The sequence below is a fragment of the Micrasema longulum genome, unplaced genomic scaffold, assembly GCF_059751315.1.
Source record: "Micrasema longulum isolate JH-2025_06_02 unplaced genomic scaffold, ASM5975131v1 h1tg001469l, whole genome shotgun sequence".
In the NCBI taxonomy this organism is placed as follows: Eukaryota; Metazoa; Arthropoda; class Insecta; order Trichoptera; family Brachycentridae; genus Micrasema; species Micrasema longulum.
The window spans coordinates 38,214-61,955 of NW_028278655.1; the positions used below are offsets into that span (position 1 = coordinate 38,214).

The 23,742-nt window shown below is 33.5% G+C and overlaps 1 protein-coding gene across 2 annotated transcripts; it reads left to right on the plus strand.

Annotated features, from left to right (window-relative positions):
• The first annotated feature begins 3,617 nt into the window (after positions 1 to 3,617).
• On the plus strand, positions 3,618 to 23,538 carry LOC148275278 (zinc finger TRAF-type-containing protein 1 homolog). Of its 2 annotated transcripts, XM_088235928.1 has the most exons (7): positions 3,666 to 3,989; positions 4,460 to 4,481; positions 6,511 to 6,749; positions 15,754 to 15,965; positions 17,356 to 17,516; positions 19,531 to 19,733; positions 22,622 to 23,538. In XM_088235928.1, the coding sequence occupies exons 3-7, from the start codon at positions 6,529 to 6,531 to the stop codon at positions 22,647 to 22,649; spliced, it is 825 nt and encodes a 274-aa protein (XP_088092054.1). In that variant the 5' UTR covers positions 3,666 to 3,989; positions 4,460 to 4,481; positions 6,511 to 6,528; the 3' UTR covers positions 22,650 to 23,538. The 2 variants fall into 2 exon arrangements, with proteins under 2 accessions (XP_088092052.1, XP_088092054.1); XM_088235926.1 differs by lacking the exon at positions 4,460 to 4,481 and having other exon boundaries at positions 3,618 to 3,989.
• Positions 23,539 to 23,742: the final 204 nt, after the last annotated feature.

Genomic DNA, 23,742 nt, shown 5'->3' on the forward strand with positions numbered 1-23,742 from the left:
TCTAATGGCGTACGGCGGAAAAACGCTCGTATTTATAGGGGCGCTCCATATTTCCAGATATTTCTAGTAGGGTTAGGTACCCAGGTGCTAGAATGTTCTGTATTGCAAGTAAGTTCGTACTATTTTTTAGGAATATATTGATTACAGATAATGTCCTATTACATACCTCTAATCTTAATAAACACACCCATTTAAATAAAAATAGTCCATTTCTGTCAAAACGTATTTTAGAATGGGCTTGTTCCTTCGAAAATATGGCTTGCGGAGGAATTTTCTGGAAATATCATGAATTTACACTGAAAGTATAATATGAAACAACGATAAAACATTAATGTAGATTTAACGGTTTAAATGTTGTTGCGCACATAGAAAACACAACGAACGGAGGTACCTAGTGAATATTTTCACATAATATTTTCAAATAATACCATAATTTATCATTTTCGTTGTTCTTACAGAATAGTCTCGAATTTTCTGATAATTTTAAAATTTCTATCATATTCCAAACACCTGTTGGATATTTTTTCACAATAAAAGAACTACTCGTCACTCGTGAACCTTTAATTTCTTACCGTACATAAAATGTTCTGGAATAATCTCGGTGCTGGGAAAATTTAGTCTAGAACTTTCTAGAAAAACTGACCGTTTATTAATGTTTTTCGAAGGTTCGTTTTAATATTTATCGTTTTTTATCCAATCGATTCTACAATATTTCTAGTTGAGAATTTTCTAGAAAAACTGATTGACTGAACTATATTGATGTTTTTTAAAGGTTCGTTTTTATTTACCTATCTGCTTACTGTTTTTATCAAATCGATTCAACAACAAACGTTGTTTTGGAAAAATCTAGTCGAGGATTTTCTAGAAAAACTGACAATTTATTGATGTTTGCTGAAGGATCGTTTTTATTTGTCTGTTTATATTGTTTTTTTTTTTACCGAATCGGTTATAGACTAAGTATAACCAATCTATTAATAAGGCCCAATTGCACAAATATGATTTGAAGACGAACTATTACTAATATTAAGTTGATCATTGTTTTTATTTTTTTTTGCCTTATTGCGAGGATCAATTTGATAAAAAGTAGGACAGTGCCTGGGCCCTGGGCCCCGAATGGAAAATTAACATTTATCTTCAACTGTATGTACAAATTAAAATTAAGAAAAAAATCCATGCACATTCTGCTTTTCATGCAGAAAATTTAATTTTACTTTGTAGATAAAATTTAAGTTGTAGTCACTCGGTATATAAATACAGACGATATAAAGCATATGGTTTTGGCAAGTGTCAAAAGCTTTTAAAAATCATGTTCAAGCGAACATTTTTTGCTTGAATTGGGATTTATTAGAGTTTATAATCGCTTTGAAGTGGGAACTTTCTATTACAGAAGCCTATTTATAATATAAATGAGAACCATTTTTAATGCTAATGAAGTAATAAGGAACGCGGACTAATTTTTGAGGTCATTCATTGGTTCGTTTCGATCATATGATGTCGATATGGCAAGTAGGTAGAACATACCGAAGAAGATAATACAGATAGTACAGAAAGTTAAGTATACCGTCTCGATATATGAACAAATGAAGATAGTGTTCATAAATGGTAAGGTAAAATGTATCGTCAATTTTATCTACAAAGTAAAATTAAGATTTTGTATGAAAAAAAACATATTTTTACTTTTTTTTCTAAACATGTTCAATTACCGGTTACTGGCGAAGATACTTTGAATTTTCATACAAATATACACACTTTTGTACATAAATATCGATATTAGTTTATACCGTCTCAGTATATACCGATGAAGATAGCCGTTCGCCGAATATAACGCCGAATATAACGCCGAATATAACATGAATGCTATTTTAAGAAACATATTCTGAGTTTATCTAATGAACACAGAAATATCGCTTTATATTCGGGCTAGGGCGGTATATTATTGACACATACAGAGTGGTCCAGGCCCCCGATTACAATGGGAAGTTATCTTCGGCTGTCTATAAAGAAAAATCGATATTAGTGTACGAAAATGAGTATATTTGCATAAAAAGTTAAAGTATCTTCACCGGTAACCTATGATTGAACATGTTTAAATGGAAAAAATATATGCATATTCTGCTTTTCATACGGAAAACTTAATTTTACTTTGTAGATAAAATTGAAGATAAATGCTAACTTCCTATTGTAAATTGTGACCCAGGGCTGCTATTCTAAACGCTCTCGCGACCGTAGAAAAAGCTTTTATCTCGCGTGTTTACATACTAAATACACGGGATAAAAGTGTTCGATACTTTATTTTCATCATCATCATCATTCCCTTTCCATACCCAATGGTGCATAGGGCACTGCATTGGTACACCAATTGCAGCGTATCTTGATCATTTTTGTTACATGAAGCTAAGATGATCAGTCTTACGCTTCAGGTACCATTCCAGGGACTATGAAATATTGTAGTGTAAAAACACCTTTGAATATATATTTCTTATCAACCATGTCGAAAATCGAACCCGAGAATTCTTTCATAGTAGGCAAATGCGCTGACCCCACGAGGCCGACAAAAAACAAAGTCGATTGTAATAGAAAAAGTAATTATTTAACCACTAAAATATAATTTTAGGTAATTAAAGCGAAATTAAGGAAAAAAATGTCGAAAATAGTCATACAAAACAAAAAAAAAGATAAGTTATTTTTTGTTTTGTACACCATTTTGTGAAAAGGACCTCATTTGTTACAATCAATATTGTGTAAAGTTTCCGCAAACCAAGTTTTTAAAATTTCAATTGAAAATAAAAGTAAAAATGGAATGTTTAAAAAAAATAAATTATAAAAGTGTCATCTATGAATAATTAGTTTCGTATTGTCAATTTTTTAAAAGTTCGAGATTATAATAATTAGCAAAATTTGACAAATCTGCTTTCCTATCATACTTTTACTTGCTTTTTTAAAGTCTTATGGTCTTGATATTTTTATGTTTTTTTAAATTATGTATCATTTAATTTAGTACTTACTCTTATTTGGCATATTATTTATTACTCCTATTTCTTACTATAGTATAGAGCAGAGATAATGTAGAACTATTACTAGTTGTATAGAGTAAGTTTCTAGAAACCACATCTCAATTATCATTTCAATTATGTTAAAATATATTTATTCTTTTCTATTGATTTTAATGATACTATTATATTGTACATTTGGTTATGTATGAATCTAAATTTGTATAATTTATATTTTAATCTTTATAACTGATTGTCTGCTTTTTACATTGTATTCTTTGGAATTTTATTATTTATACTTGTACTGCTTATACCTTGTTTTTTTTATTGTTATTCTATTGCATCACATGTCATTATTATTTAATCTAATTCATTTTACTATGTATTTTTTATTGTCAATTATTATGGCTTGACACGGGCACAGCCTAAAAAAATTTGAATGAATAAATAAATAAATGACATAAGCAATCACGGTAGACAATATCACAGACTTTTCTCTGACGTTGACGTGTTTAGTACCAATACCAACTTAAGAGCGTCGCATGTGAAAGAGAGGCACTCGGTGGGCAGTTGGCAATGTTGGGTTGGCATTTGTTTTCTGCTTTCTTTATTCCTCAGTTCATCTCTATCTCTTTCTTGCTCTAACTTTATTTTACGCGTATTTTTGTTTACTGCGTCGATTTTTGATGGTCGCTCTATTGGCACGGGGTGTAAAACGCTTTGTTTATATTAGGAATACAGAAGAAAGGCTACAAGGTTCTGAAGGTTCGCGTGTCTTTATTTCATTAAAAAATGTCCGAAGTAGAAGTTGAAATGGAGGCTTCGTCGAGTAACGAAGTTGTCGAAGAAGTGTCAAAAGACGAACTCGCGGAGCCCGAAGCCAAACGAAGAAAATTAAGTAAAAATGAAAGAAATTCGAGTGATAAATTAGAAAATCGGTTGGGGGGCATTCTCTGTTGCGCAGTTTGCTTGGACCTGCCAAGAGCCGCGGTTTACCAGGTATTTATAAGACAGCTGATTTTGACATAACAAAATGATCATTTCATTGTTTATATTTAGGTTTATTTACCTATTCGCGTAAATCGATTAAATGTGGTATTTTTACTTTACATATTAAATCGATGGCGAACGTTTTAATGAGGCTTGAATACATATTATTTTAAATGCCAAAAAATAATCCTTAGTGTGGATTTTTTTGCCCAACATTGATTTAATCGAAACAACGAATACATGGGGTTTGGCAATTCTTTTGTGTCTATGTAGGTATGTAATGTGATATGAATTGCTTCAAGGTTTTACTGAGGCGAACCTAAACAAAGGCTTTGAAGAATAACATGTTATGTTTTTTTATTATTTTGATTTTTGTAATATGAATATAAATACTTAATAAAAAACATTTTATTATTATTGTCTATCATAAAATGCTGTGTATCTTGTAGAATATTTTAGTAATATCATGTTAATTTAAGTTGCAGGTCATTTGTAAAAGAGGTAAGTTTTGAGCCATTATTTATTTATAAATATTAAGTAATCTCATTATCATATTGAAAATACTATTAATTTCCATTCATAAAAAAAAAAATCACAATTGAATTTTTTTTATGTCCACTAATTTCGGTTGAGGAAACCATCCTTCGGACAAAATTTAAAAAAAATCTGTTTCATAATTTTCAAATATTTTTTTTCTGTCCTGTTTTTTTTTTCGGTTTTGTATGATTTTATGGAGATGTTTCAAATTATTTACGAATATTTGAACTTTATTTAAATTTGTTTGATCTAGAATTATCTCATTTCTTGAAACGGAAGCTTTCCGGAAACTTGAATTATTTTTAATTCACCCTACGCAACATTAAGCTTTAAAATTGATCAATATTATGTTTAGAAATCTTTAAATGGGGGAAATTAACTCGTGGAAAATTGAATGAATCTTTGTAAACTGGATTACTCAAAAAGATTGCAGATATAAGACTTGTAAATGCCTTGACTTCCACATTCCCTTTTCAATCAAAACGTATCCATCTTTCTTGACGTATATCATTAATAGTTACCTCGTTAACATTTTATAGTCACATTGTCAATGTCGTTCTGCCTCCAAGATGTTGGGATTTATTTTACATATTTAAGGGCACTTTTCTGAATTGAATACCATCAATCTTTTGCTTATTACTTTAGTGCGTAGCATTCTCGATGTGTGGGGTCTGAAGAAGCCACTTACTGACTCATGATGGAGAAAATACAGAAAAGGTTTTTTACAACCTGTCTATCCATTGCGGAAGGAACATTGCTTCGCTCATGGTGGCTTTTAAACTTCTCGAGTTAATTTATAATCCCAACTTTTCGGAGTGCGTAAAATTATAAGCACCGAACAACTACTTGTGTCCTCTGGTGAGGTTATTCTCTATCTAACAAGCTCAGCCCGTTCTAAGATGGAGATTCAACCTTTTTACGGGATCTGCTAGCCAATGTAGACTTTGCAGTGCGTTAACGGGAACGGGCACCACATCACGCACTTGTTGGGCGACTCTTTGAGTCGCTGGCCGAATAATCGAGCACATGCATGAGATGTATTAATGTGGATGAAGTGAAATCTGTTTGAAAAGACATAGTGATGTGGCGTTCTATTGTCTGTACTTACCCCTATAGGGAAATGATGTGACAGTTTGCGTGTTGGAAGTTTTTTGCAAATATCTTATTTAAAGATTTTAAATTTTGTATCTAGTGTAACTCTTTCTAAAAACTATATAAAACTAGAGCATTTTAATATTAATATGAAGCCTCCTCCTGTAAGACTATTTTCCATTTAACCCTTGTGTGGACTCTGACGCTACATGATTCTTCATAGATTACAAGACTTGATATAATATCTCTCTTATTAAATTACATTATTTACAAATTGGGGTAAATAAATTATTAAAAAGTAAAAATATGCAATGTTTTGAGTATGTACAATTGTTTGTAGGCAGGCTGGATTTCACTCCCTAGGAAGTTATTAAGATCTAAATTCATTGCAACAGAGAAGGAAAACATTTTTGAGAAGGGAATATGGAAGTCTAGGCATTTACAGAGCTTACGACTTGTCATTAGCTGGTGGCCACTTTACACACTGTGTAACATTCTGCTTATGTTTAAACATCCACATTTCCTCAACTCTTCCAAATGTTAACTTTTGTGAAAAAAAAGAGGGGAAATCTTTATTGATGTGGGTGAGATTCATCTTGTAGATGCTACATAGGCAGAATGGTGTTACACAGTGTGTAATGTGGCTACTTAGACTAGCCAATGACAGTCATAAGCACTGGAAATGCCTAGATATTCCATATTCCCTTCTCGCAAATGTTTTCCCTCTCTGTTGCAATAAACTTGAGAATATAAATGTGTTCAAATTTTGCTTTTCAAACTATGTCTTATTTTGCTTAATGTAACATGACGTTACAGTACCGTCTCTTGAGAGATTTTTTAACACAGTCTTTAAGAGTCAACCTTTTTACGGGGTCAGCTGGCTAATGTGCATGGTTTTCAGTGCGCGAACGGGCACCTGATGTGCGCGGGATGCTTCACTCACCTGCTGGCGGACTCGCGGCTGCGCGACGAGACCGCCACGTGCCCCAACTGCCGCGTGGAGATCTCCAAGGACTCGGCGTCGCGCAACCTCGCCGTGGAGAACGCCATCTCCGAGCTGCCCTCCGAGTGCAAGTTCTGCTCCAAGGAGTTCTCCAGGAACATTCTGGAACGCCACCAGGACACCCTGTGCGACGAGAGGTACGGACAAATTACGCTTAACGCTTTGACCCCCGCCTCTTCCATTTCCACCTAGTCAAATTCTGTTACATCTCTTTCGTAATGTCATATGAATGATCATACCGTCGTTGCTCCAGCAATATCTGTAGAGTAAACTTTCATTTTTAAAAATATTTTTTTGATTTCTCATTAAGATTGATTGAAGATATTGTTTTTCAACAAAATAGGCTTGAATATTTTTTCAAAATAGAAAAACATTATTTTCCTACTTCAATCCAACTTCAAAAGCATTGTTTTATTAATCACCTGGGGTGCTATTCTGAACCGCTCTCGCGGCATGGGGAAACAGTTTTTCTCGTGTATTTTGTATGTAAATGCAGGTTTAATTTACGCTGATTTACAATTACGCTGGTTGGTGCCGGTGTGAGATTCCCTGGTTCGGCCGACACCAAGCGACGGTAGGTGCCGCGATTCTAATAGCAGACATACTTTAAACACATTGTTTTATTCTATTACCGTGTACGCGAGCAGCCTATTGTGTGTGTGAAATTGTTTCCGAGTTACTTTTCATTTTGTTTTTAAGAAAAACAAAAAGATATGATTATATTTTTTATTTTATTATTATTTAAATTAAAAGAATATTCAAATATTTGTTGTTTATGCAATGATTCTGCAAGAAAGGAAGCAACAATCAAAACAAATGAAATTGGATGCTTTTTTTTAAAAGTGTGGGAATTTAATTTAGTTCCGATGAACTGGAGAATTAGTATTTATTATAAAAAAATAATTATTTATATCAAAAGATTGTTATTTATTTTGTAAACAAACTTAAACTGTATTTATTACAACAACAACAACAAACCATCACGCCGTTTCGCCGTAGGGGTAGGCAGAGAGGATAGAAGGCCATAACACTCTATCTTGGCATACAGACCTCGCTTCCTCTACATTCATACATCTTCTCATGCACGCACGCCGATTATTATCCTACTTTTGACATGTCCATCTTCAAGTATTTGATGGACTTGATCGTGCCATGTCTTTCTCGGTCTTCCTCGTTTTCTGCATCCATCAACATTTGCATCGTAGATCCTTTTAGCCGTTCTTCCGCTGTTCATTCGCTCTACATGTCCAAACCAACGCAGCACCCCTTTCTTGATTCTGTCAATAATGCATGTCTCAGCCTTACACACTTCACGGATCTCGACATTTGTGCACCTATCATACATCGTTTTACCACACATTCGCCCGAGGGATCGCATTTCGACAGCACTCAACCTACTTTCATAATTATTTTTCCAATTCCATACTTCGCTCCCATACATTAGAGTTGGAACTAGAACTCCGTTGTGAACTGCTAGTTTAGCCTCCTGTGATAAACATTTGTTTGCCAAAGTAGATTTTAGTGCACCGTTCACCCTGTTCCCGGCACTCACCCTCCTTTCAATATCTTTATCGGCCTTTCCGTCCCTAGTAAACATACTAGTAAACTTATTTATTAAATATATTTATAATTTATTTTGAATATATGAATATAGCATATGTATTAAATAAACATGCTAGATTATTCTTAGCATTTCGACACTAAACCTCACTTTATATCTTTCATTATATTTGTGTTCACTTTACGCCGGTACCTCTCGGAACGAATCCCCAGCGTAATACGACGTTTACCTGTACAAGAGAGAATAGGACCGCGAGAGCGTTTGGAATACCACCCCTGAAAAATTTTGAATTGTTACTAAACAGATATTGCCGGCGCAATGATATTGTATTCTTCTAAATTTGTTGCAACAGAGAGGGAAAACATTTTTGAGTAGGGTATATGGAAGCCTAGCCATTTACAGGGCTTATGACCTGTTGGCTGTATTGGCTGCTTTAAGTGGCCACTTTACACACCGTGAAACTTTTACACATTCTGCCCATGTTTAAACATCTTTAATATTTTTATTTTTATTTATTTTATTTTATTCAGAAAACATACAGTCATACACAAAAAGTATTAAAAACAACAATTTTCGTACATAAAAAGACCAATTAAGTTTTCATAAATTATGCACTAAATTTGAACAATAAATGGGACAAAAAAATAAATAAATAAGAAACTCAAGTGAGAAAAGAATGATAGTTAACATTTGCGTTTTCCATGGAGGTTATCATTGGTAATAAATAAAAATACCGAATGCACACCCCGAGCCATCCACGCACACACACATGAACGCACATAAAAAACATACACTAACATATACATTACATGTGGCACATATACAATATACATAGCACAAACCACTCAAGATGTATTCTGCAACTATCCCAAATAATCAACTCCATGAAGAAATTTTCTGTACAAATGCGACGTGCAGTTTTATGTTTTTACCTTCAGTTATTTATAATAATAATCTTTACTTTGTATGTAAAATAACACATTGCGTCGTTTGTACCTACATACAAAATTATGTTTTTTATTCATTAAGTCATTTCATTGTTTAACTAATATATCCTCTATGTAAGTTCAAAACCGCGTATGACCCAAAAAAATCAAAATATGTTTTTTTGGCGTTTTCAATTGAATTGGATAAGCGGCATTGATTGGTATATTTGAATTTCGAAATTGACCAATAGACTGCTTGCATTCAATTAAATTCAGTACCGCCAGTAAAACCTCCCTACTGAAGCAAAGCAATACCGCGTATATCCCCAAATCCAATACTGTGAATGAGACATACTCGATTAATAAAAATAAAGGCAACACTGCGGATACGCCATACGTAACTGCCACAATTAACTTTGTATAAACGCATACTAAAGTAAGAATATATTTTCTTATAAAATTCAACAACATAAAATAAACAGCATTTAAATTTATTTTTATCTTTTTTTTTACGAAATCACAAGGTTTTTTTCCTTCCTGAAATTTTTTACAAATAATGAATCCGCGGTATTAAACTTACATAGACGATATATGCATTCCTCATTTGAAAATCTCATGCCGAGGAATACATTTTACCATTTTTTTGGGCAAAGAATAGATTTATTGATAAATATTTAATAGCGGGCTTCGATAAAAAAATTACCCGGAATTTGTGTATATTTCAAAAAATCTTTTTATATTTCTCCAAATTAATAAAGCCCCCTTCAAAGTAATCACCATCTGATTTCTGGAGCTCACTTTTTACTATTGCCTTCAATTCCATCAGCATCAACAGATTCTGTCTTTATCTCCTCTATGGTTGTGAACAGAAAAAAGAACAGAAAAAAGTCACAGAGGGTCAAGTCCGGTGGATACGGTGGCTGGGGCGTCGATGCGGTCCGGTTGTTTGCCAATTCTTATTCGTATTCTTAGAAGTAGGGGTCAGTGCTATTCAAGCTTCTGACGTCACTGCGACCTGTGAAGATCTATTTTGACGGGTCCCCGTGAATAGTTCTCGCCCTCCAAGCCCAGGTCTATAAAGAGGCTGGCTACTGTTTGGAAGCCGAGAGTTAACATTTTGCAAAATCTTCCCCTCCAAGCCCAGATCCGTAAAGTATCAAGCTATTGGGTAAGGGGCAAGCTCTTTAATATCCTCAGGTTTAACTAGTGGTCCCCTGAGGATGAGGCTCCTTTTATGATGTAAAGCATCACATTCACATAGAATATGTATAGGTGTTTCCTCATCTGCACTGCAGAACCTACATCTAGAATTTTCGCAAAGGTTTATTCTCTAGCAAGGTGTTTGTTTAATCTGCAGTGCCCTGGGCGGGCTCTAGTAATAACCTTCACTTGATCTCGGCTGAACTTTATTAGGTCGAAGATAAACCTTTGCGAGTACCCTTTTATTAGTTCCTTCGCATGATGCTGACCAGGTACTTTTTGGATGTTTGCCAAAAAGGCGCTAATGATTCCCACAAATCCCTTTATATTTAATTGTCTTTGCTTTTTTAAAATTATTATTTCATTACTAGTTTTATGTTACTTTGTATCATTGTCTTTTTCACTATATAATAATGTACTTATTAAAATAAATAAATACTGATATTAATTGGACCCTTTTATAACTGTTTAGTTTATTTGGTGAAAGGGGCTCATGGTGTTATCTGTTGATAGGTTTAACCAGATCACAGTGAGTTGTGAGAATCGTCACGACGTGTCCATCTCTGGATTCGTGCGTAGGGCAGCCATGTTTTGCGTAATGTTTGTTAACATGCTGCGGAAGCCAAAGTCCCTGTCTTCCATTTTGGGGAGCGCCGCGGCACCCGTCAGGTGGGCTCAATAGTTCCCTTGAGTAAAGCTGTTCTTGTTCTGCAAAAGTAACAAAAAATAATGCAACTATAAAATAAAATGTATATCTGAAGCACTAACTTTGTGGTTATTCGTTATATAATTCAAATAAAAATAATAACACTTCGTTTCTAACCACTTAATGATTATTTTATTACCAACCGGTTTTGGAGCTACACAAGCTTCCTTATCAAGGTTTAATTTAGCAATGAATATTGTCCTATTTTATAATTTTAAGTGTCCATCAAATACCTAATACATATTATTATAATTATTATTGTGGATAATTTATATATTGCCATTTTTGTGAAAAAATCTGGGATCCATATTGCTCACTAGAAAAACTAAGACCACTATTAAAAAAACTCTTCTCAGACCGGTCATTGCATATGGTGCCGAATGCTGGGCTATGACCAAAAAGATGAAAACATGGTATTAGTATTTGAAAGAAAAATATTAAAGAAGATATTTGGTGCTGTCAACCAAAACGGATTGTGGAGAAGACGGTTTAATCACGAATTAGAGGCACTGTATGGCGAACCCAACATTGTAGAATCAATTAAAATAAGAAGATTACAATGGTCGGGCCATGTGCACAGAATGAATGATAACCGTACCCCAAAAAAAGATTCTTTATACAACTCCGGAAGGCAGACGATGCAGAGGCAGACCAAAATTAAGATGGCTGGATAATGTGGAAAGTGACATTAGAGCAATTGGCCTGAAGAACTGGAGAAGAGCCGCAGGGTGCAGAGAGGAATGGAGACAGATTCTGGAGGAGGCCAGGGCCCACAACGGGCTGTACAATAAATATCCCAACATGTCTTGCAGCTTCATAGCGCATGGACGGTTGGGATTTTAGTTCCTCGTTTCCAATTGTAATATAATTTAGCAACAAACAACATATAGGAGCTAAATTACAGCACGTCTTGCAGCTACAGAGCGCATTGATGAATGACATATCAGATTAAGTATTTAGTAGACATTAAAAAAATTATAACAGGATAATATTAATTGCTAAATTAAACCTTGATAAGGAAGCTTGTGTAGCTTCGAAACCGGTAATAAAATAAGTAAAAGTGGTTAGAAACAAAGTGTTTTTATATTTATTACATAATCCAAATACGCTTTCTTCTCCTTTTGTCTATTACGTCTGTATGGAGGGGAACTTACTAACATTTTTTTCCTTAACTTTCAACTATTGAGCCTGCTTCTTGCTGTAAATATATCCCACAGATTCTCTCTGTCCAGGCGGAAGAAGAACGCAGTTCTTTGTGTGTAATAGAACCGAACCCTGGATGAATGTTTGCGACTTGATGGTCGCTTTCGGGTAAGAATCCCGGAGAAAAAAATCGAATGCAGATATGTCCGCATAGTTGTGTAGTGGTTGGCGCGTTCATCTACCATTCTCGAGGTCCTGGGTTCAATTCCTAGCAGGGTGGACGTGAAATATCCGTGCACCAAAGGAACATAAATAATGAATCGTGTCATTTGTCCTTTTTCAAAAAATATTCACAGTTATTTTTTAAGCTCATTTTTCCTTGCTTGTTATGTACCTAAAACACAACCCTGGATAATTTATCAAAAAAAATTATCGATTCATTCCCTTGTTCCTTTGGTGCACAAATATTCATTTTTAAGTGGTACAAACTGCAATATTTAATTGTTTATGGATTGGTACCTGAAACGTAAGACTGATCGCCCAGAATCGTAACAGATTATTGAAATGCAGTGCCCTACGAACCACTGGATGTGGAAAGGGGAATGATGATGATAGATATTTCAGCAGAACAATTTCGAGATTGGAATTTGTTGAAAGCATTTGCATTATTTTTTGGTCTAACCGTTTCAGTAATAATTTCAAAATTATAAAATGGATAAAAACACATTTTTTTATGAATGAATTTTATAATGAATTAAAAATACAAAGTGACGTCCAAAGGTAAAATGTAGGTGCCTCATATTGAGGGGTATCCGAATAACCCCATGTTTGTTCCGTGATTTTGCGTAGTTTTCGAGTTACAATATTTTTACGAGTTTTTGAAAATTTTCAACCGAATCGGTTTTTAATTTATTTTTTTTAATATCTGGAAGGATTTTTTTGTAACTAGTTTTGTTTAAATTGTACTTTTACGCATAAAATAATTAGCTTCGTCAACTAAAAATAAAAATAATCAACTATTGTTAATTTTTAAAATTATTTACATTGAATTATTTCACCTACTATGGTAATAATAAATATTTTAAAATTTTTATACTTCTTCTTGGACCAGGTGGATTTATCAAAAATGTTTTGAGTTAGTCCAATTTTTTGCAGACAAGGACTGGATTTAACCCCCTAGGGAGCTGTTAATATTAACATATTACAACAGAGATTATGAACTTTTTAGAAAAGGTAATATAGAAATCTAGGCATCCACAGGGCTTATGACCTGTCATTGGCTAATCTTGGCTGTAATCTCTGTTGTAATATGTTAATATTAACAGCTCCCTAGGGGGTTGAATCCAGTCCTTGTCTCCAAAAATTAGTACAAACTCAAAACATTTTTGATAAATCCACCTGGTCCAAGAAGAAGTATAAAAATTAAAAAATATTTATTATTATCATAGTAGGTGAATTAATTCAATCATATGAATCTCACCCGCAACAATAAAGGTTTCAGCTCTTTAACTTCACAAACGTCAACAGATGGAAAAATCGAAGGAATGTAGATGTTCAAATATAGGCAGAATGGTGAATGTTACACAGTGTGTAAAGGAGGTCACTTAAACTAGCCAATGACAGGTCATAAGCCCCGTGGATGCCTAGACTTCTATATTATCTTCTCTAAAAAGCTCTTAATCTCTGTTGCAATATGTTAATATTATGTAAAAATGTAACTTAATTTGACTTTTTTTTTTACAATAAACATAAGAGGTAAAACAGAGTATTCAAAAAATAAAGCATAATTACATATCAATGAAAGACATATTAATAGTAAAAATAGTAAATAAAAAAATCCCACAAAGACATGGCCTGTTCGTGGGTATACAAGAAAATGTTAATGAATTTTTGCTCCTATAATAAATAATGGACAGTTAATAATATTTTTGTGTAACATAAGAAAGAAAAAATAAAATATTCTGTAAAAGAATATATGTTATTTTTTTTAATAGTAATCAATAAAGGTAATAAAAAACATTAAAAAAACACAAAAATATTCCTTATTATTAAATGGCAACAAAATATATCATACAAAAAAAAGTTCAGATATGAATAAATACATTGTTTATTATACTACTACTTGAACTAATGTTCTTCAGATTTGTATATTAACTATCAGTGTCTTTTAAATGTAATATTTCTTTACAATCAAATCGCAAAAATAACAAAACATAGAAACTTTAAAAGCTTTCATTGTACCCCTTACTGCAATACTGTCAACTTGTGATCGGTTTGGTTGTTGCCAAATCGTCCTGGAAAACTAACGACAGACCATCAAAGAAGTTGTGGAGCTATCTGAGGTGACTCGGAGCTGAATGCAGCGAATTTTAAGTGAAGATTTGGGGATGAGAAGGGCGACTGCCAAATTTGCTTTAACACAGCCCTCTTTGTGTGCCAATTTTTGACCAAAAATGCTATGACTGCTGTATTCCACCCCATTCACCCGATCTAGCCCCCTGCGACTTCTTTTTATGCCACCGAATGAAAAAAGACGTGAAAATATTTCATTTTGCCGACTTTGCAAAAAACTGCGGATGTCAAGCATCACAGAAGACAAATAAAAAAAAAAGGTTTCCAGCAATGGAATAGATATATACATTAGCTCCAATGGAGAGCACCTTAAACGTTATTAAAGGTCTTTTCTAATTAGTTAATTATTCTAAAATTCATTATTCTAAAAAAATAATTCATCTAAACAAATTCATATCTGTCATATTTATTATTATCCTTAAAGAATCCATCGAACATTTTTGGAGCTATGAAAAATGAGCATCTTTTCGCGCGTCTTGATTTACAGTATGGAATTTCTAGTACACAATTCATTATTTAGTTAGATCTAGCTTCCTGGAAGAATCCATTGAAGGGAAAAGTAATAATAATTAGATTTTTGCGGTTTCTAAAGGCTTAACATGATTATTATAGGCTCCCCCATCCAATTATTCCATAAAAAAGAGAAGATTGTACAAGGACATGAAACCTATTTTATTTATTCATTTAAAAAACGCCCAGATGGCTCTTCCAATATACACTTAAAAGTACATAAAGCATTATAGAAAATAATATAAAGTTAAATCATAACTATTACACTAAACATGTAATTAATTCTAAAAAAAGATAAGAAAAAAATAGGAAATAATTTGAAGATGAGTGGAGAAACACATTGAAAAGAGGAAAATTGAGGGAATGGCCATTCGATGGATAGGATAGGTGATTTGACTGCAGCAGGAGTGGTGTGGAGCAAGTCTAACAGCTCAGCATAATTATTAGCAGTTCTGTGGATGCTCACTGGGGGAGGGGAGAATGGTGGGTGAAGTTTGTCCTATTGTATTCACACTGGAGCATGTGTTGGAGTCTGGTGGTCCTTATGGGTACACAATATTTTGCTAGTGTTTGGATCAACATAACTAGTCGAACGTTTTAAAAAATATATATAGATCAAATATCACAGTTTGTTAACAATTCTTTCAATAAAATTAGTTTATTTATGCTGACAGTCTAACACATTACTTCCGAAAATCAACAGTTATAACAATGAATTAATTTGGTTCACCATTTCTCCTCAGGCTGATGACATGCGAATACTCCTGCATCGGGTGTCCCTGGCGTGGTCCTCAGCATGAGCGAGCGGCGCACGAGGCCAGTTGCCTCCACCCGCGGAAGTCGGGGGCCGAGGTCATGCTCGCCCTTCAGGCTACCGACCGCACTCACCTGCAGGACAAGCAGATGCTGGACACCCTGTTCCAGCTGCTGTCTTTCGAGAAGATCACCTTCAATGGTGAGTAGGCCAACTGCCTCCAACTAAGAGAGATGTTCTTGTGGTATAAGAGAAGTACCTTTGTATACACATACAAACCGATTTGTTTTTTCTTTTCTTAAATTCTAGGTAAATATCGTCGGTTCACAAAACAACTTTGTCCCAACACCGTGAATGTCATTTTATTTTTTTTACTGGACAGCGAAAAAACTGCTTATTTTATTGAATTGAAGAGGAATTAGACTTAGAGTCTGTAATAGGCAACATTTCATTGATAAATTTATCATTTTAATGAGGCGTAATTAAGTTGAGCTTTCAATAAAATAAGGGTTTTTTTTTTCGCCCTGTAAATATAAAAAAAATTACTTATTTTATTTTATTTTATTAACATAAACGGCAAATCTGCCTTTTACAAAAATTTATAATACTAACATATTTGGCTTAATATATATACTTTTTTAAAAATATAAATTTCCTTTTACCCAAAATTTATAGAAAAAAATTAAACCTAAAAATTATACATGATTTATAAAAAAAAATTAACCTTAAAATTATGCGGTGTTGTTGCTAAAGGATGTTATATTTAAGTTGTATAAAACTTTTGAGTTTATTTTTTTTATCAGAAATACCTTGTTCCAAATTGTGCCATGCATGCAAGGCTGAAAACAGAGGACGCTGTAAAAATATTATAAAAGAAGAATGCAAGAGAGATCATTCACTTTTCCATGCGTGTGATGTTTAATCTATAAAATACTTGCCATTTGATTGTAAAATACTTGCCATTTGCAAATTCAGTGAAAATATATCTTACGTAAGTTATCCTAATCAGATACATTTAATAATACAAATGTGTCATTCAATAATCATATCCTATCTAATTCTAAGGAACTGCAATTAAAAAATATTAAATGGGGATCAATCTAACACTGATTTATATTTGACAAAATGATTGTTTTCATGGAATGTTTATTTACTTTATTTTTTTAATGGCGCGGTTTTGAAAGAACAGCGTTTTAAAATCGCAAAATTGTATTATTTCCTCTTATATAAATATAACAAAATAAAATTAGTTTGATAGTTTGGGTTTTTCTACTGACACTTCTTGGTGGAAGTGCATTTTAATTATAATAATAAAAATACGTATATAGTTTTTTTCCACTTTTATTTATAATTTTTTTCCAATGACCGGGTTTTGTCATGATCGACATCGTCAGACTGTTTGATAAAGGCTTTTCAATTTTTTTATCTTTAAATAATATAAAAATATTTAAAAGCCTCCATTTCATATTTTTTCAATTTATTGATCACGATGAAAGGCCATTACAGAACGAAGACAAAAAAGGCTCACTCACGAATTGAAATGCCCTCAAATCCATGTTTGTGTTGTCATTGGTGTGTAATGTGTTTTCAGATCTGCAGTTCAAGCCATACAGAACAGAGGAGTATGTGAATCGACTGTTTTACGAAACGTCTCGCTTCTCTGCCTTTAACAACCAGTGGGTAGTGAAAGCTAATATTAACAAGAGCCAACGTGATCCGACACAAAGCTCCGAACGGGATATTGCATATCAGGTATGAATAATTTCTCTTCTTTGCTCTTTTAAGTACATTTGTATTACACAGCCATGACAGACAACTTGAACTGCCTGTCATTAACTAGTCAATTGTGCAGATTTAAACATTTTTAAATGCTGTAAAGGACAAAGTGTATATCAATGTACTTTAACCTGTAGTCCACAAAGACATTCAACCAACTGCATCACTACACATTCCAGGTGTTTCTACTGTTGCCACCTAATGGTAAATTTATGTTTTTAGTATTGTTGATTCCCCTCGGTGCTGCTGCAGATATTCCATTCAATCTTCTGAACATATCCCATGGTCTTTTCCCTTTCCCCCTCTCTATGAATACCGAATGGAGCTTCTCGCTTCTATCCGTGGCCCTTTTATAGGTGCTGTCGGATATACAGATCTGGTGACTTCCAGAAGAAATTTCAAGACTTTAAAAACATTTTGTTTTCATTTCGGCGAATTGATAATTTCCAATCAATTTAATCCCAATCAGTTAAGAATTTACTTATTCCTTTCCTCAATCCAATAAAGTACATATTGGCTAATGGTGGAAAGGCTATTATTTGACTAATGTATGTGCTATGTACTTCTGGATTACCTTTTCTCTACGCAAGGAAGTCAAAGCCAACGGATTACAGAGAGCTCCTTCGGGCAGCTTTTTAAAAAAAAATTTTTTTTAATTTTACCTTAAATACAAACATAATAAATGAATGTCCTAATATTAACTTATATCTAATTATTATTAAAACATATACTAATTATTAAAATAAATAAATTTTCTTATTCAGCACAAGCAATTTTTATTTAGAACCGCCATTGGGACTTAAGTCCGCTGATGCGGTGTGCGGTATGTGGCGAGCAAGCTGTAGCGACCAGAGTCCCGGCGTCTATTCTATAAGCATGTAAATTTTTCAGCAATTTCCCTCATGTTTTTCTTTGTTGTAGAGTCGTTGCCAGATAAGAATGCCTACGTAAACATATCTCTTACACTGCGTTCACTATGTGAGTGTAGACATTCCTATCTGGCAGGCAGTATACAGTATTTGTATGATGTGTACTAAAAACATGTGAATTTTTCCCGGCACCTACTTCTTGGTACATGGTTAGGAAGAAGTGCTTTTTTCTCATTTTTTAATTTGTTGTAGGTCCGTATAGTTGTAAGTCCGAACAGTCATAAATTAGGAACTGACTGTATTGAGGTGTACCGGGTGTATGCATAAGTCCATACCGGTTTCACTAAGAGATCCTGGCTTAGTCCCTCAATATTGATTGAGATCGTCGTGAATAGCCCTGAAGAGGGCTTTTTTTTCGGATTTTGTGGGTGACTGTCTGGTTTTGAAACTCGGCGATAGGCTCTGGATAATGCCATCTGAAAGCACAAACACAGCTCACAGTTTGGACTTCCCTATGTGGAAAGTTCTCAATAGACTAAGGGTAGGGGTGTCTAGGTGCAAATACAATCAACGGAGGTGGGGTTTTCTAGAGGGAGATGACATGAACTGCGACTGTGAAAAGGTGCAGGATGATCCTCATCTGCTGCGGTGTCCACAAATGCAGTTAACTTGTGATGAGAATAATTGGAGGATGGCCACTGACAAGGCGATATTTGTCGCTGTCGCAAGGTCTGAAGTCCGGACCCGATAAGTAAGTACTATAAGAGATGGCGCCACCAAACTGTATGCAGCGTATGAATCTAACACTACGTCAGTTCGTCTGACATTAACCTATAAACACACACAAGTTGAGTCCGCCAAACAATAGCGTCTGTGTTGTATCGTTCAGTGATCATGTCGACGTTTGTGCCTGAAAAATAATATTTGCGGCACGCATTGCTTTTCATATTTAATAAAAAAAAAGGCCGTGCAAAGTCATCGTTTGCTGGTAGAAACATATGGTAAACACGCTCTATAGATTAGAATATGTGAGACATGCTTTCGACAATTTAAACGTGGTGATTTCAATGTCAAAGACTTCACTAACAAACTTTAATGATATGAAATGTTTAAATTTGCAGATAATTCTCAAAAGCAAGCCACAGTGCCCTCTCCCCCTCCACTACGTCATCCTTCGCGGCCCATTTGGCGACATGCGTGCCTCCCCGCGCATTTACCAGTTCGAGTTCAACGAGCGAGACTCCGAGTCGACGCCGACGATCCTTCCCCTTCCCGACACGAGCGAGTGTAACCGTCTCCTCGCTAACAAAACTATTAATTTCAGGTATCTTTTGTTCTATATTATTACATGTCCAGGTGGGTAAAGAATTCAGTTCTGTGTGTGAAATGAAACCAGAATCCTGGATGAGCATTTTCAGCTTTTTGGCTACTCTCAGGTAAAAATTCTGAAAAAGAGTCCGCCTTGAGGTCCTGGGAAGGATTCCGGGCAAGGATGTGAAATATTGGTTAAAAAGTGTTTTTTTTCAATGTTATATTTCATTGTCCTTGGACTAGCACCCGAGTCCTGAGCCTGATCACATTACTTTCATGTAGCAGATGATCAACACATTACAACTGAAACGAAGAATATTTTAGAGTGAATATGGAAGTCTAGGCATTTACAGGGCTTATAACCTGTGATTGGTTGGTTTGAGTGGCCACAATGACAGGTCATTAGCTCTGTCAATGTCTAGACCTCCATATTTCCTTTTCTAAAATGTTCTCCATCTGTTATAAAATATTAAACTTAATAACTCCCAAGTTGGTGGGTGAAATCCAGTCCTTGTTTAAAAAGAAATTGGTAAAATGAAAACATTATCTTCTTTCTTTACTTAGTAAAAAGAGAAGTACTGGAGTTCTTATTATTTACTAAAATATTTAAATTTTCAGACCATTTCCTAAAAGTCATAAATAACTTGTGCTGGAAAAATGGGAATCGAGTTGTGGTAGAGTGCGATTTGAACCTGAGTCCACAATACCTACCACGGCACCACAACCTGCTTTGATCAACAAAATGATCCATATAGGCTTCATTTGTTGTACCGATGCAGTGCCCTATGCACCATCATGTGAATAGGGAAACTATAATGAATAAAATTTCATAAATTTACATGTATAATACATATCGCACTGCTAGAACTACAGGGCCCCGTAACTGGAAATAATATTATTTTTAGAGGTTGAATATTTGACAATTCACCGCAATCAAAATATTTGCTGTAGATATTTGAAATTGATGTATTTGTATATTTCTAGGATAATTTAAGAGTTCTTTGCCTAACCATAGTAAATATATTCTCTTTTATCCAGAAACATGTGTTTTTACAGTTGTGTCCTTGTAGTGCAGAGAAAAGCCCCATCAGTGCTTTGCGTTGCGTCATCGCAACGGATCAACGCACTGTATGCCACACCTGCGTTCACTATTAATGGTCAGTTTTTTATGGAGCGCAGCGCATCACCCCTCCCCCGCTTCGTCTCTTATCCGTCGATCCGTTGAAACGTCGCCTGCGACGACGCAACGCATAATGTGGCCTGTCACTAAAAAATATATGTAAAACGACAACAACAGCGTCAACGCTGCGACGACAGAACGCAACGCACCAATGAGGCCTTTCTCTTATATTTTTTAAACTAATTGATAAATCTCATCATAGTTTTAATAAAAGTAAATGAAAATGCACCTTTCGATCATACTTTTTTTAAATTGAAAGTATGGTATTACATAGAAATATTTTATTTTTATTGAATAACAAAAAAAAATTAGATGGTGGTGTAATTTTTAGGAATATTCAAAGTATGTATTTTGGTAATCAGAATTCTCCTTAAATATCGTAAATAATTCCAGAAATTATTTGATGTATTTTTATTTATTTTTTTATTGTTATAATTTTTTCGTTTTTTCTTACAATATACTTAAAAGGTAAAACAGAGTATTCAAAAAATAAAGGATAATTACATAGCAATGAAATACATATTAACAACAAAAATAGTAAATAATATTTTTGTGTAATATAGGAAAGAGAAAAAAATATATTCCGTAAATTATTAGAATGTACCAGTAAAAAAGGAAATAAAAAATAAAAAAACATAAAAATATCCCTTATTGTTATTAAAGGGCAACAAAATATATCATAAAAAAAAGAGTTAATATCTTTAGTTTGAATCCAGGATAGTCCGTGTTTTGTAAAAGAATGAAAGTTTTGGGTCAATGAAATATTATCATTAAAAAAGAATCAAAAAAATTTGGACCTATAAAATATGCATGTCTCTGTGCTAGCCTCGTTTTACAATGTGGTATTTCTAGCACACGATTCCTTTTTTGACTTGATCTATTTGAATTACTTGCTAATACATTTTGGTTCTTAAATACATATTTTAAACATTGAAAACAATATATTTGTTTTATTTCCAAAAGTTTAGCTTCTTGGAACAATTGAAAAGAGGGAAAAGTGTGATTTTTGTGAAGCATTATTAGCATTTTGAATATAAAGAATTCATACATTGCAAAAAAACTTAATAAAATTCCTCAATAAAAGTAACTAACAACGCAATCGCAACTGACAAACACCGTATGTGTGTGTAAAATGATGCCAAATTTGAAACCACATAGCCACAATTGCAAATGCGGCAGTCCAGCACAGAAAATTTTGTTTTACAGACAAAATGACAGATAATGCCATGTTGTTCTAATTTTTTTTTTCAGATATGAAATTACCACATGGACACAACTCTATAGGAGACTATTAGTTCCAAGTAGCAATTAGTACTATATCATTAAAAAGGTTTTTTTTTCCTCTACACGACTGCATTTATAAGTCATTTTTTATAGATGCAGCCATTAAATTCTCGCAGTGCGATGTGTTCTATCAAACAAAAATTATTGAAAGAGATAGATAGTTAAATAAGATTATTAAGCTAAACTTATTAACTTATCATGAAAACTCCCTAGGGGGTAAAATCCGGTACGTCTACAAACGCCCGGACATGCTCAAAATATTGTTCTATTTTATTTTAAAAGATGACGCATTTCTCAGAATATTTTTATTTTTACTTTGTCTGTCCAACTGTCTCGATTTGTTGATTTATATAGGTTCATTAAAAAATATATAGATATCTTTTCAAGTGCTGAATCTAGCAAATCAATGAAGTTAACAAAATTAATTTCTTTTCCAGGTTGATAATGTTCCTGATCTCAAAATAAATTTACAAATGCAGTAAAAGTGATAAAATTACACCTTCGGTAAGCTCCATATTATATATTCCCATGTTTACCATTTCCAAACCAATTAATTCAGTTTAAGTTTATTCCATAAAGGTTTTAATGAAACAAATCTTTAAATCTAGAAGACACCTTTTTATAATAATATTAGGGTTTTGTATTAACATTTTATTTTTAAATATTTTTTATAAACATCACAGAGCGACATATTTCTAAAACATTTTGGTTTCGTGGTTTACGTCAACCGGTTTCTGTTTTCGGTTTCTTTCAGTTCTCCTTATTGTCAAAACTTATTCGAACTCAAAATTGCAAGCGTCATTATTAGAAAATATTGAGAGTAAATCGAGAGACACAGAACATAATATAATTCATAATAAGAATTTGCGAATCCGATAACCACAATTATAAAGAAAGGAGCGAAAATATTTACATATTAATAAAGTGGTCTTCGTTTGGATAATTTTAAATGATTAAAAATAAGCTATTAACCAAACACTTTCCATAGAAATCAAATAAATAAAAAATAAAAAAGTTTTTAACCACTTATATTTTTCTATCAATTTTTCCTATCATAAAATAAAATAGGATAGAATTCATCAGTTAAGTATACCTTGATAAAGGAGCTTGTATAGATTTGAAACCGGTCGCTAGAAAAAAATAAGTGATTAAAAACAAAGTTGTTTTTATTTATTTTTTATAATGAATAACCGCAAAGTGCTTCAAATAGAAATTTTACTTTCCAATTTTTCTGGAAAATTAACATATTTAAATTACAACATACACAAAAAATTACAGAGATATTATTTACAAGATCTTTAAGCCAATTTGTTTGGGAGATCTCTTTCTAAAAACATCATTACATTGTTTATTTAATTTAAATTCTACTAGCTTTTAAATTGCATCGTCAGCAAATATACATTTTTGACCTTCTTGAAACAAAATGAATGTTGCATAAATTATTATAGTTTTGGACCCAGAATGGTTCCTGAGGAATTCTCAGCGCCGGATCTAACGGGATCTAGCGCCTCTTCACTTACTGAAAGGATTTGGGAATATACACATTTGTAAATTCTCC